This window comes from Orycteropus afer, unplaced genomic scaffold, assembly GCF_000298275.1.
Source record: "Orycteropus afer afer isolate SDZICR_OR568_19922 unplaced genomic scaffold, OryAfe1.0 scaffold00112, whole genome shotgun sequence".
Classification (NCBI taxonomy): Eukaryota; Metazoa; Chordata; class Mammalia; order Tubulidentata; family Orycteropodidae; genus Orycteropus; species Orycteropus afer.
In genome coordinates this window covers 962290-973689 of record NW_006921699.1, presented here as the reverse complement: position 1 = coordinate 973689, position 11400 = coordinate 962290, and the positions used below count along the sequence as shown (strand labels likewise).

The window sequence follows — 11400 nt, the reverse complement described above, 5'->3', positions numbered from 1 at the left end:
TAATAATTTTAAAACAGACAAAAAAGAACAAACTGAAAAAAAAAAAAACCAAACTGGGTATCCTGGGGCAGAGTACCCAGGCTCCATCAGAGCACACAGGCTGGGATGGAATTCCTGCCAGCCCAGAAGGTGGATGGGAGTGAGGGATGGCCACACCTCAATTTACCGAGAGGATGTGAGGTATAAGAGTCACAAGAGAAATAGCACATCTTTCCAGTCATTCGTGTCTGAAATGTCCTTGTGGTTCCTGGCCAGTGGAGCCTATTGTTAGGTCACTGGACTCTGAGAAAGTGCTGTTGCTTCAAATATCCAAAATGGTCGAACTGCTCGTAAACATTTGATGTAAACATCAAGATGGCTGTGCCTTCTGGACAGGCAAAAGTCTACAGCTTAGCCTGTCTCCCTTTTCCCTGCTTCCCCTTTTATTCACCAGCCACCGGTTCAGTCCTCTATGCAGCCCCTGGCTATGAGGGCCGATTTTTAGGTTAATTCTTAGGTCCTAACATGACTTGGTAATATCCAAGCTGTCCTTGCCGTCAGGTTTGCTGACAGCCCACAACTTCATATGTCTCCTTTTTTGGTGTTTTTTTGCAGGTTCTTGTACTAGTTGGAGTTTAGTCCACTTCTGTATCCTTCCTTTCAAAGCTCAGGACTCCAGGATTATCTTCTGTATCTGTGTTAATTGGTTTCCCTTTTCTTTGTTGAAGAAGGTCTGTGTAGTTTGCCTATTCTACCATCTTCAGGTCATATTCTGGCTCTCCTGTGAACTTATTTTAATTGTCTTCAGCTTCAAGTTGAACTTGCATATAAACAGTTAATGATCTGTTCCACAGTCAGCTCTTGGCCTTGTTTTAGCTGAAGATACCGAGCTTCTCCATCGCCTCTTTCCACAGACGTAGTCTGTCTGATTCCTGTGTACTCCGTCTGGTGAAGTCCACCTGTAGCTGCCATTTATGTTGTTGAAAAAGGGTATTTGCAATGAATAAGTCGTTGGTCTTGCAAAATTCTATCCAGCGATATCTGGTATCATTTCTATCACCAACGCCGTATTTTCCAAACTGCTGATTCTTCTGTTTCTAACTTTTGCATTCCGATCACCAGTGATAATCAACACATCTTGCTTGCATGTCTGGTCAATTTCAGACTGCAGACATTGGGAAAAATCTTCAGTTTCCTCATCTTTTACTTTGGTGGTTTGTGTGGGGATTTGAATGATAGTAGTATTAACTTGTGTTCTTTGTAGGCATATATATATTATCCTATCATTGACAGCATTGTACTTCAGGATAGATCTTGAAACAGTTTTTGTGATGATGCATGCCACACTTCTTCAGTGTTGTTCCCAGCATTGTAGATCATATGGTTGTCTGATTCTAAATGCCCCAAACCAGTCCATTTCAGCTCACTAATGCCTAGGATATCCATCTTTATGTGTTCCATTTCATTTTTGAAAACTTCCAATTTCCCTAGATTCCTACTTTGTACATTCCATCTTCCGATTACTAATGGATGTTTACAGGTTCTTCTCCTTTTGAGTCGTGCCACATCAGCAGATGGAGGTCATGAAATCTTTACTCCTTCCACATCTTTAAGGTGAGCTCTACTCTGAGGAGGCAGTTCTTCCTCAGTTGTATTTTGAGTGCCTTCTGACCTGATGGGCTCATCTTCTGACACTATATTTGGCAGTGTTTCAGGGCTATTCATAAAGTTTTCCAGTAATGTATCAGACAGGCTTTCACTGCTGTTCATAAGGTTTTCACTGGCCAATTCTTTGAGAAGTAAATGGCCCTTTCCTTCTTCTAAGTCTGTCTTAGTGTAGAAGCTCTGCTGAAACCTATCCAGCATGGGTGACCCTGTTGGTATTTGAAATACTGGAGGTGACATAGCCTCCAGCTTCACAGCAGCCACAAGACACCACAGTACGACAAAATGGCAGTCGAATGGTAGAAGGTTGGTCAGGTTTTTATAAATACCCTTAATTTCTGTTTATCTGGAAATATCTCAATTTCACCATTATATTTGAGGGGCAATTATGATGAGTATACAATTTTTGATTGGCAGCTTATTTTTCTCAGTGTTTTTTATATGTCATTCCATTGCTTTCTTGCCTGCATAGATTCTGCCAAGTAATCAGAACTTAGTCTTCTTGGTTGCTCTTTGTAGGTAACTTTTTGTTTTTTTCTGATCTGGTTTAAGGGTTCACTCTTTGTCTTTGACTTTAGAAAATTCTGTTATAGCATATCTTGGAGATTTTCTTCTGGGTCTACCTTGTTTGGAGTTTGTTGAACTTCTCAAATGCATATTTTTTCATCTTTCATCATATTAGGGAAATTCCTTCCAACAAATCTTTGACAGTTTTCTCTGTTTTTATTTGTCTTTTCCTGTTTTGGAATTCTACTCCCATCCAAGTTATTCCTCTGGATGGTGTCCTGTATAATTGTTAGGCTTTTTCCTGTATAATTGTTAGGCTTTCTTCTCTTTTTTTTTTTTTTTGCAAGGGGGTTGTTCTTTTTCTTGATGGTCCTATTGACAAAGTAGTGTTGTGAGATTTATCCTCAGTCTCACTACTTCTGTCTTCCATTGATTCAGTTCTACTCCTTTGCCCCTTCAATCTGTTTTGTGTATCTAAAATCTTAGTATTAATCTGGACTTCTATTTGCTGTTTTTGTGAAGTCTCTAATTTTTCATTTGTTTTGCTAGTTTGTTTTTGGATTGTTTTCCTAAATTCTTCTAGAGTTTTGTCAGTGTTTGCCTTGATCTGTCTCTGTATCCCTTGATGATGGTGGTTGTGTTGTTATGTGCTGCCAAGTTGGACCCGACTCATAGTGATCCCTCCTTGGGTTTCCAAAGCAGTATCAGTACGGAAGTAGATTGCCCAGCTTTCCTTCCAAGAAGTGGCTGGTGGGTTTGAACCACCAGCCTTCTGGTTAGCAGTCAAGTGCCTTAGGTAGGTACTATGCTATCAGAGCTCCTCCCTTGATGGTACCTGCTTGAACAATTTCTCTCAGAAAGATCAGCACAAGGCCGGTCCCCATGAGGCATAGGTTAAAGATGTCCCAAATGTCCAAACTACTGTGCCACTCCATCATTTCAGACATTAACTCCTCCTCCTCCTCCTCCTCCTCCCAGTAATTTTCCCCATCTTAGGGTTCTGTATTTTGCTGTAATGCCTCGCAGAACTCACAGACACCCAAGGAATCGCTTCAAGTAGTAGTGGTGGAGGCTGGCAGGCTGGTGAGTCCCAGGTCCGTGAGTGGGTCTGGAGGATCCTTCCAGTTCTCAGGGTTTGATGAACCTTGATCAGCAGATCAGATGACGGCTGCTGTCCCACATCCAGGGGTGAGATGAGGATGAGCCAAAACACAATACCAGAGCAAGAGGAGGGCGAACCTTCCCAGGAGATTCGTAGGTATACCCTCAAGGAAGCTAAGGGTGGTGATTTGAATTATACCCTCCAGCAAGGCAGGACTCAAGATACATTCCACCTGTGTTCCTCCAACAGCAGTAACCTAAGTGTATAACTTTAACAATCAGCAGCTCAAAGCAAATCCCATCACAGAGCGAATTTGCCAGTCATTATAGGGAAGAACTACTACTAGCTGCCCAGCCAAGTTGATACCTGACCTTAACTATCATACCACCCCAAACAGGCATGGATAATAGAATTTACAGTATATCACCGAATGGAGGACAATGGCTAGAAGGGCCAAATTCTTTTAAATTCCTTACCAGGTATTTCCAGTGTCACTTCTTCCTCAGGGAGGTTTTCTGGCTCTATTTTCTGGTTCTTTGTATTATTTCATTTTGCTTCTTTGTGTGAAATAGTATCGTCACTTGTCTCCATGATATTGTGATGTCATATTTGTATTTAATTGGTGGTTGTGTGTTGATATGATACTACCAGGTTTGTTTTTTTCCTTAATTTTGTTTAGATACATGAGTAAGTGGGGTTGGTGTACTATTCTGTTTGCTAGTTTGGCAGCACTTATGCACTCACCACCTGTCTCCAGATGGGTGTGATAGGACATTAAAATGTGTGCACAGATCTCTGTTTGCTCTTGGTGTAAAGCAGTTGAAGGCAGGTTGGACTGGTGTTGGCTGCTGTCTGTTGTTGATCACTTGGTGCAGAAGCAGGTGGTGGCCCTTGTGTAATGGATGCAACTGCAGGAGGTACAAATGTGGTTGGGTCCTGTGCACATGGTTGATGTCTCCTGCCAGGTGGAGAAAACAAACAGCAATGTTATGTTTTGTTTTTCTTTTCTTTTAAACTACTACATATTCACACATAAACACACACATATGAGTGTGTTTGTGTGGGTTGTGTGTGCATGTATATATACACACACATATACACACCCACACACACGCTTAAAATCTTCTTTACTTTAGAAGAGATATAAGTTTGGCTTTTCAGCCCATCTTGGTTAATTGGCAGTCATGGTCTTTGGAATCAAGGACCATTGCTGCTTTTCTTAGTTACTCCATGTTGTCTTATTGGCCAACTGGAAAGGAAATTGTGTTTAATTTCTTTTTTTTTTTTTTCCTTCACCATCATCTGATAATTCCCTTTAGCAGTTGTATATCAATGGGGGAGGATAGTGTGTGGGAGTAGTCTGCCCTGGGTATAGGCAATAGGATTCTTTTATGTGGATAATTTAAGCCTGTCTGCTTTTCATTATCACCCAGCACCAACAATTTTAAATACTACCAATGGTAACATACATCTTTCTATCAGGGTGGACTACTTCTGCATTCTCATTTTGCTATGCCATTGCTCTTAAAGTTATTCTATGTCATTTTGTGCTAGTTTCATACCTAGTTACTTAAATGAGGACTGGAAAAAGATTTCCCATCTCTCACAGAGTGCACACTAGAATTTTCCCATTGCAGATCTTTTTTGTTTAATGGTTTTTATTTTTATTAGTTGCCATTGAGTCAATTCCGACTCTTGGTGACTCCATGTATGCACAATAGACTGCTCTGTAGGGTTTTCAGAGTCGTGCCCTTTGGAAGCAGACGACCAGGCCAGTCTTCTGAGGTGCATTTGGGGGATTTGAGCCACCAGTTTTCAGCTAGCAGTCAAGTGGTTAACCATTTGCATCACCCAAGGACTTGTTTGTTTAATAGTAAATTGTTATCATTTAGGTCTCTACAGAGGCATATTTTAAGGGGAATTTTGACAAACTGGGTCATCCCCATAAAAGTAAGCCAGGACACTGAAAGATCTGGAGCCTGGAATCACGAAAATATGTAATCTGGAGTACAGAACAAATGAGACTTAAATGACAATATAACTGTTTTCAAATATTTGGAGATGACTGAAGAAGAAAATAGTAGATTGGTTTAGATATAGAATAGACTTTCATATGAATTAATGAGTTTTGGGCATTGTTTGATTACAGGCCATCAGCATTGTTGTTCATGTGTGAATTGAAGGAGCTCTTTTCTACTTTTTAACATTTTTTGTAATTCAAAGATTTTATGACTCTTTACAGTTACTGCTCTGTCATAATGGTGGTTTGCTTGAAATCATTAATTGTAGGATCTTATATTTTAAAATTTATATTTGAAAAATAATTTAAAACTTTTCTGTTTCACAGGATTTAAATACTATTTATTCTTATCTTCATGGAATGAAGATATTATCAAATCTCAGGGAACATCAGCTTAGGTAAGTGTTGCGCTGTTTTGAAGAACATGTGCTCTGCTGTTATTTAGTCTTTTACCAAATATTTGTTGAACACCCTTTATATTCCAAACACTGTTTCTGGTGCTTGGAATACACATACATTTGATGCCTAATTTCTTGGAGTTTATATTCTGATAGTGGTGATTTTTAAATTGTGGTGGTGGTGGGGGGGAGTCCTAACAATAAAAACTGTATAATATTCTGTAATGGTAAGTATTAAGAATACAGTTAAGCATGGTGATGTGAAATAAACTAATTGAGTGGGATTTGAGTTTGGACTTGAGTTTGGATGGGAGCTCTGGTGGCATAGTGCCTAAGGCACTTGACTGCTAACCAGAAGGCTGGCAGTTCAAACCCAACAGTGACTCCTCAGAAGGAAGATTGGGCAATCTACTTCTGTAGAGATACCACCTTGGAAACCCAAGGAGGGGTCGCTATGAGTGGGAAGCGACTCCACAGCAGTGAGTTCGGTTTCGTTTGGTTTCAGTTTGGATAGTCAGTGAAGGCTTCTCAGTGGAACTTTTGAACAGGGACCTGAATGACAAAGAGGAGCCATCCATGCCAAAAAAGAGGGTTTTTGTGGCTGGAGCATAGTGAGAGGAGACGTAGGTAGAATACTATGGAAGTTAAGTTTGAATAGGTAGTTACAGGGACCAAATTACTTAGGGACTTTTGTAAGAGCAGGAAATGGAGTTTGCATTTCTTATTCCAGTATTTCTTAGCCATGAGCAAATTCTAACATCTGCGCTTCCATAAAATAGGGATAGTAACAGTATCTTCTTCACAATGTTTTGAGATTTAAAGGAGATTAAATTATCTATAGCAGAGCAAACTGGTCAGGACATAAATGCTCAGAATTTGCTGGAGAGTTTTTAGGTGCATGTGAAGAATAAAACTCTTTGTTTTCTTTTTGTAGTTTGTACTGATGTTCATTATGTTAACTGTTTAAGAGGGACATGTTATGTTATATTAAAGTGGAAGCAGTAGGACCCTTGTTATATAACACATGGCTCCCATAGACAAATCCCATCAACTTTATGAGCCTTGTTTTCTCTTTGGTAAAATGAGGTATCTGCTCTGCATACCTTGTATCATTTTGATTACACTTTGGAATGGTTTAAAGCACTAAAAATTGTAACTTTATATAAAATTTTGATTAAAACATGTTTTTCTTCCTTGACCAGCTCATTATTATGTTTCCTAGCTCCACAGGAGAAAGATATGGCAGTTTCTGTTTACGCACCAGGTTGTTAAAGTATAATTGTTTCAGACTTATTTTTTTTTTTTCTGTTTTGTACTATTCTAATAAACCATAAGTCAGTGTTAGTGTATGTCAAACAAGTACAGAAAGAAGAGAGAAAAAACTGAAAACTAGAGCATTTAGTATACTGATTTAAATACAGCAAGATTTTCTTTCTACTGTAAGCATTTTAAAATACAACGATATGTATTTTTCCAACAGATTCTTATGTGTGTATATAACTCCACAGTAACTCTTTTTCACACAAAAGATTCAGTAGTGAATGAGACAGATTTAAAAGTTTGTATTTTCATAATAAACGAAAAGATTATTCAGTGTGAATTGACAGATTTTAAAATATATATAAGAGTATTGTAGTTGTTACCAATTAATAACATCTAATTACTGTTTATATTATCTAAAATATTGCATTTTATGTATCTTTTTTTTATAACTCTTGTAGTTTAGTGAAAATTTAGTGGTAAATTTGTTCATACTCTGTTGAGGTAATTGCAGCAGAATTTTTGAAAGAATTTAAGTTAAAATAATCTTAACAAATTTTTACTTTTTTATGTTAGATTAATGTCTGCAAGAGCACGCTATGAAAGATACAGTGGAAATCAAATTCTTTTCTGGTAAGTATTTCCATAATTAACTTAAATTTATGACCTTTATGTTTAAATATTTACTTTTAGTATTGAAAATTTTTTGATTCTAGAATAATTTCTATAGAGCAGATTGTAATATATTAATAAGCATACATAGAGTGCATAGATATTTAGGGTACAATTCAATGAATTTTGAAAAATATACATACCTGTATAACTATTAGGGAGCTCTGGTGGTACAATGCTTAAGGCATTTGACTGCCAACCAGAAGGTAGTGGTTCAGACCCACCAGCTACTCCATGGAAGGAAGATCGGGCAATCTACTTCGTAGAGATACTGCCTCAGAAACCCAAGGTGGGATCAGTATGAGTCAAGGCCAACTAGACAGCCGTGCGTTTGGTTTTGTATAACTATTAGCCAGATGAAAATATATAACACAACAGCTCTCTAGAAGACTTTGGTCAGTTCTTCTCTGGAAAAGTAATCACAGTTCTGACTTCCGGCACCACAGATTAGTCTTGCCTATTTTTGAACTATACGTAGATGGAATCTTTTGGCCAGGCTTTTTTTACATAGTGATGTTTGAGATTTTTTCATGGTATTACAATCATTCTCTTTCACTACTGAACAGTACATGATTATGTGAAAGTACCACAATTAATTTCTTCATTTCACTGTTAATGGATACTTAGGTTTTTACCAGTTTTTTACTACGATGAAGAATAAAGTTTTTATAAACACTCTTGTCTTTTTGTGGCCTCATTTCCTCGTTTCTATTGGGCATACTTCTAGATAAAAATGTGTATGTTCAAATTTAAGGGATAATGATGGTGCAGTGGGTAAAATGTTCAGCTGCTACCCAAAAGGTCGGTGGTTCAAACACACCAGTCGCTCTGCAGGAGAAAGATATGGTGGTCTCTTTCTGTAAAGATTTACAGTCTTGGAAACCCTGTGAGGCAGTTCTGCTCTGTCCTATGGGGTTGCTATGAGTTGAAATCCACTTGACAGCAGGAGTTTTTTGTTTGTTTTGACAGTGTTCTAAAATTATTGTGCCATTTTCAATAACCATGAGCAGTGGATGGTTAAGTTCCAGTTGGTCCACATTTTTGACAACACTCAATACAGTCATATTTTTATTTGCTTGACTTGAATTTCAGCCATCCTGCTGATTATGTTGTTGTTGTTGTTGTTATTTGCCGTCGAGTCGGCCCCGACTCCTAGCGACCCCTCCTTGGGTTTCCGAGGCAGTATCACTACAGAAGTAGGATTGCCCAACCTTCCTTCCGAGGAGTGGCTGGTGGGTTTGAACCGCCAGCTTTCTGGTTAGCAGTCAAGTGCCTTAGGCACTATGCTACCAGAGCTTCTAAAACGCTGATTATGGGTTTCATTTATTTTTATACTTTCATTAACTATTTTGGATAGCCACTTTTATGAAATCTCTGTTCAAGTTTTTGACCATTTTTAAATTTGGCTGTCTGTCTTGTTTTTGTTTATTTGTAGAAATTCTTCCTTAATTCTTTATCTAAGTTATTTGTTGATTATATATTTTGCAAACCACAGCAGTTATTCATTCATCTATTTGTCTCGTCTTTGTGCCAGTACTGCTCAGTCTTAATTACTCTAACTATATATTTTGATGTTTGGTAGCATGAGTTTTGTAAGTAGCTTTGTTCTTCAATATTGTCATTGCTATTAGTATTGCTTGTCTTTCTATATACAATCTAGAATCAGCTAGTTATTTTCCACATGCACGCATACACAAGAAACCCTTTTGGTTGGCTGGGATCTTTGAATTAGGAAAACCTTAATCAGTTCCAAGAGAGTTGACATTTTTATTATATTGAGTCTTTCAAGTGAACATGTGTATTCTTCTATTTATTTGGTCTTCTTTAGTTCTTCACAATAATAATTAGAATGGTCTTTTTACTGCATATAGAATTTTAGGCTGGTAGTATTTTTCTTTGTTACTTTATATAGATATTATTCTATTGTATTCTGGCTTTTTGTTATTTATGTTGAAGAGATAGTAAATGGTGTTATTGTTATTCTTTTACAGGTAATTTTTTTTTTTCTTCTGGCTGCTATTGAGGTTTTCTCTTTCTTTTATTTTCAGCAGTTGTGTCTAATGTTCTTAGGTGTGCTTTTCTTTGAATTTATTCTTTTTCAGGTTTGTAGACACAAATCCCAAATTTGTATTGAATTGTATCCCCAAGAAATAGTGTTTTAAATCCTAACCTCTATGTCTGTGGTTATAATCCCATTTGAGAATGAGTTATCCTTGTACGTTAATAAGTCAAGATTAGTTTAGGGGTATGTCTTGAGATAAAAGAGATTAAGCAACCAAGGATGAGAAGCAGAGGTGGGGAAGAGAGATGCCAAGCCATATGAAGATTGCCCATGAGCAGAAGCTCAGAGAGACCAAGGACCTTCCTCCAGAGCTGACAGACAGAGTAAGCCTTCCCATAGAGCTAGCACCCTGAATTCAGACTTCTACCCTCATAAACTGTGAGAAAATAAATTTGTTTGTTAAAGCCAATAATTTGTGGTATTTCTGTTAAAGCAGCACTAGATAACTAAGACATAGGCCTTCTTAATTTCTGTGATTTAATATCTTTTGTCAGTGTTGGAATATTCTGTCAGTATTTCTTCATTTATTGCTGCTTTCCTGTTTTCTGAGATTCCAATTACATTATCACTTTTCACTTTGTCCCATATTTCCTTTATGCTGTTTTCCATCTTTTCTTCTCTGTTGTTGAGTCTTTTTTCTCTTGATTTCTCTTCCAATTTGTGAATTCCTGTCTTTTGCTGTTTCTAGTCTTGTATTCAGCCCACCTTGTGAATATCTAATCTATTATACTTTTCAGTTCCGAATTTCTATTTCATTTTCATAGATCCCAGTTCTAAGATGGTGTTCTCCATCATTTCCTCTTTTTTCTTTGAGTCTGTTAAGTACAGTCTGTCCTCCTTCTCTTCCCTCATTAATTTTAGGTTATTTGGTTTCTTTCTCAACAGTCTTGGCTGTTTTGGTTGAATGCCAGGTGCTGTATGAAATTTAGCAGCTCTAGATGATGTTGTCTTCCTCTAAAGACTATTCAGAGTTTTTGTTTTAACAGACAGAGTATAAGCAGTTGAGAATGCTAAGTGGTTTGATTGGTAGCTATTATTGGACATTCTCTTCCAATTGCCTCTATTTTCTCAGTAAAACAGTTACCTAGATCATCAGTTAAGGGTTTGGATAAGGGAGGAGGTATTAGATATTTGAAAAGAGACGAGGAGAGGGAACAAAACCATATTATTATTACTAAGCAGCTTTGAAAACCCAGATGAAGTTGGTTATTTGTGTTTTTTTCCCCCAGTTAATTGCATTTTGTTGTGGGGGAGCAGAAGTAGAAGCAGCAAAATACTGGATTTATCTGGTGCCAGAAATACAAGAAAATGAGAGTAAGGAGAATTGAGGGAATGTTCACAAAGGAGTGGCGATGGTAATTTAACTTGGACTTTAAGCTGGATAAAGGGAGATGGGGGAATTGGTGGTTCAGAATTCTTTTCTTTTTCTTTTTTTTTTTTATTCATTTTTCTTTTTTTATTGTGATTTGGGTGAATATTTACAGAGAATATTCACTTTCCATACAGCAGTTCACATACACTTTGTCTTATGACATTGACCACAATTTACCACGATACAACAGCTCCCCTTCCACTTCCTCCCAATAATCACCTCTTCCCTGTGTCCGTCTCTCCACGCCCTTCAGCCCCATGAGCTCTCTCCCTGTGCATAAGCAGCCCTTCTTTCTCCCATGATTATTCTCTCCAAGGAGTGTATCTACCTCAGGTAAATGTTCAACTCATATGCCTGTCTTTT

The 11400-nt window shown here is 37.7% G+C and overlaps 1 protein-coding gene across 1 annotated transcript in view; it reads left to right on the top strand.

The window, feature by feature from the left end:
* RAPGEF6 (Rap guanine nucleotide exchange factor 6) overlaps positions 1–11400 on the top strand; it is a 682053-nt gene that overhangs the window by 374926 nt on the left and 295727 nt on the right. The window contains exons 3-4 of the mRNA XM_042781366.1: positions 5601–5671; positions 7508–7564. Coding sequence (XP_042637300.1) covers positions 5601–5671; positions 7508–7564 — 128 coding nt within the window. The remainder of the gene's footprint in view (positions 1–5600; positions 5672–7507; positions 7565–11400) is intronic.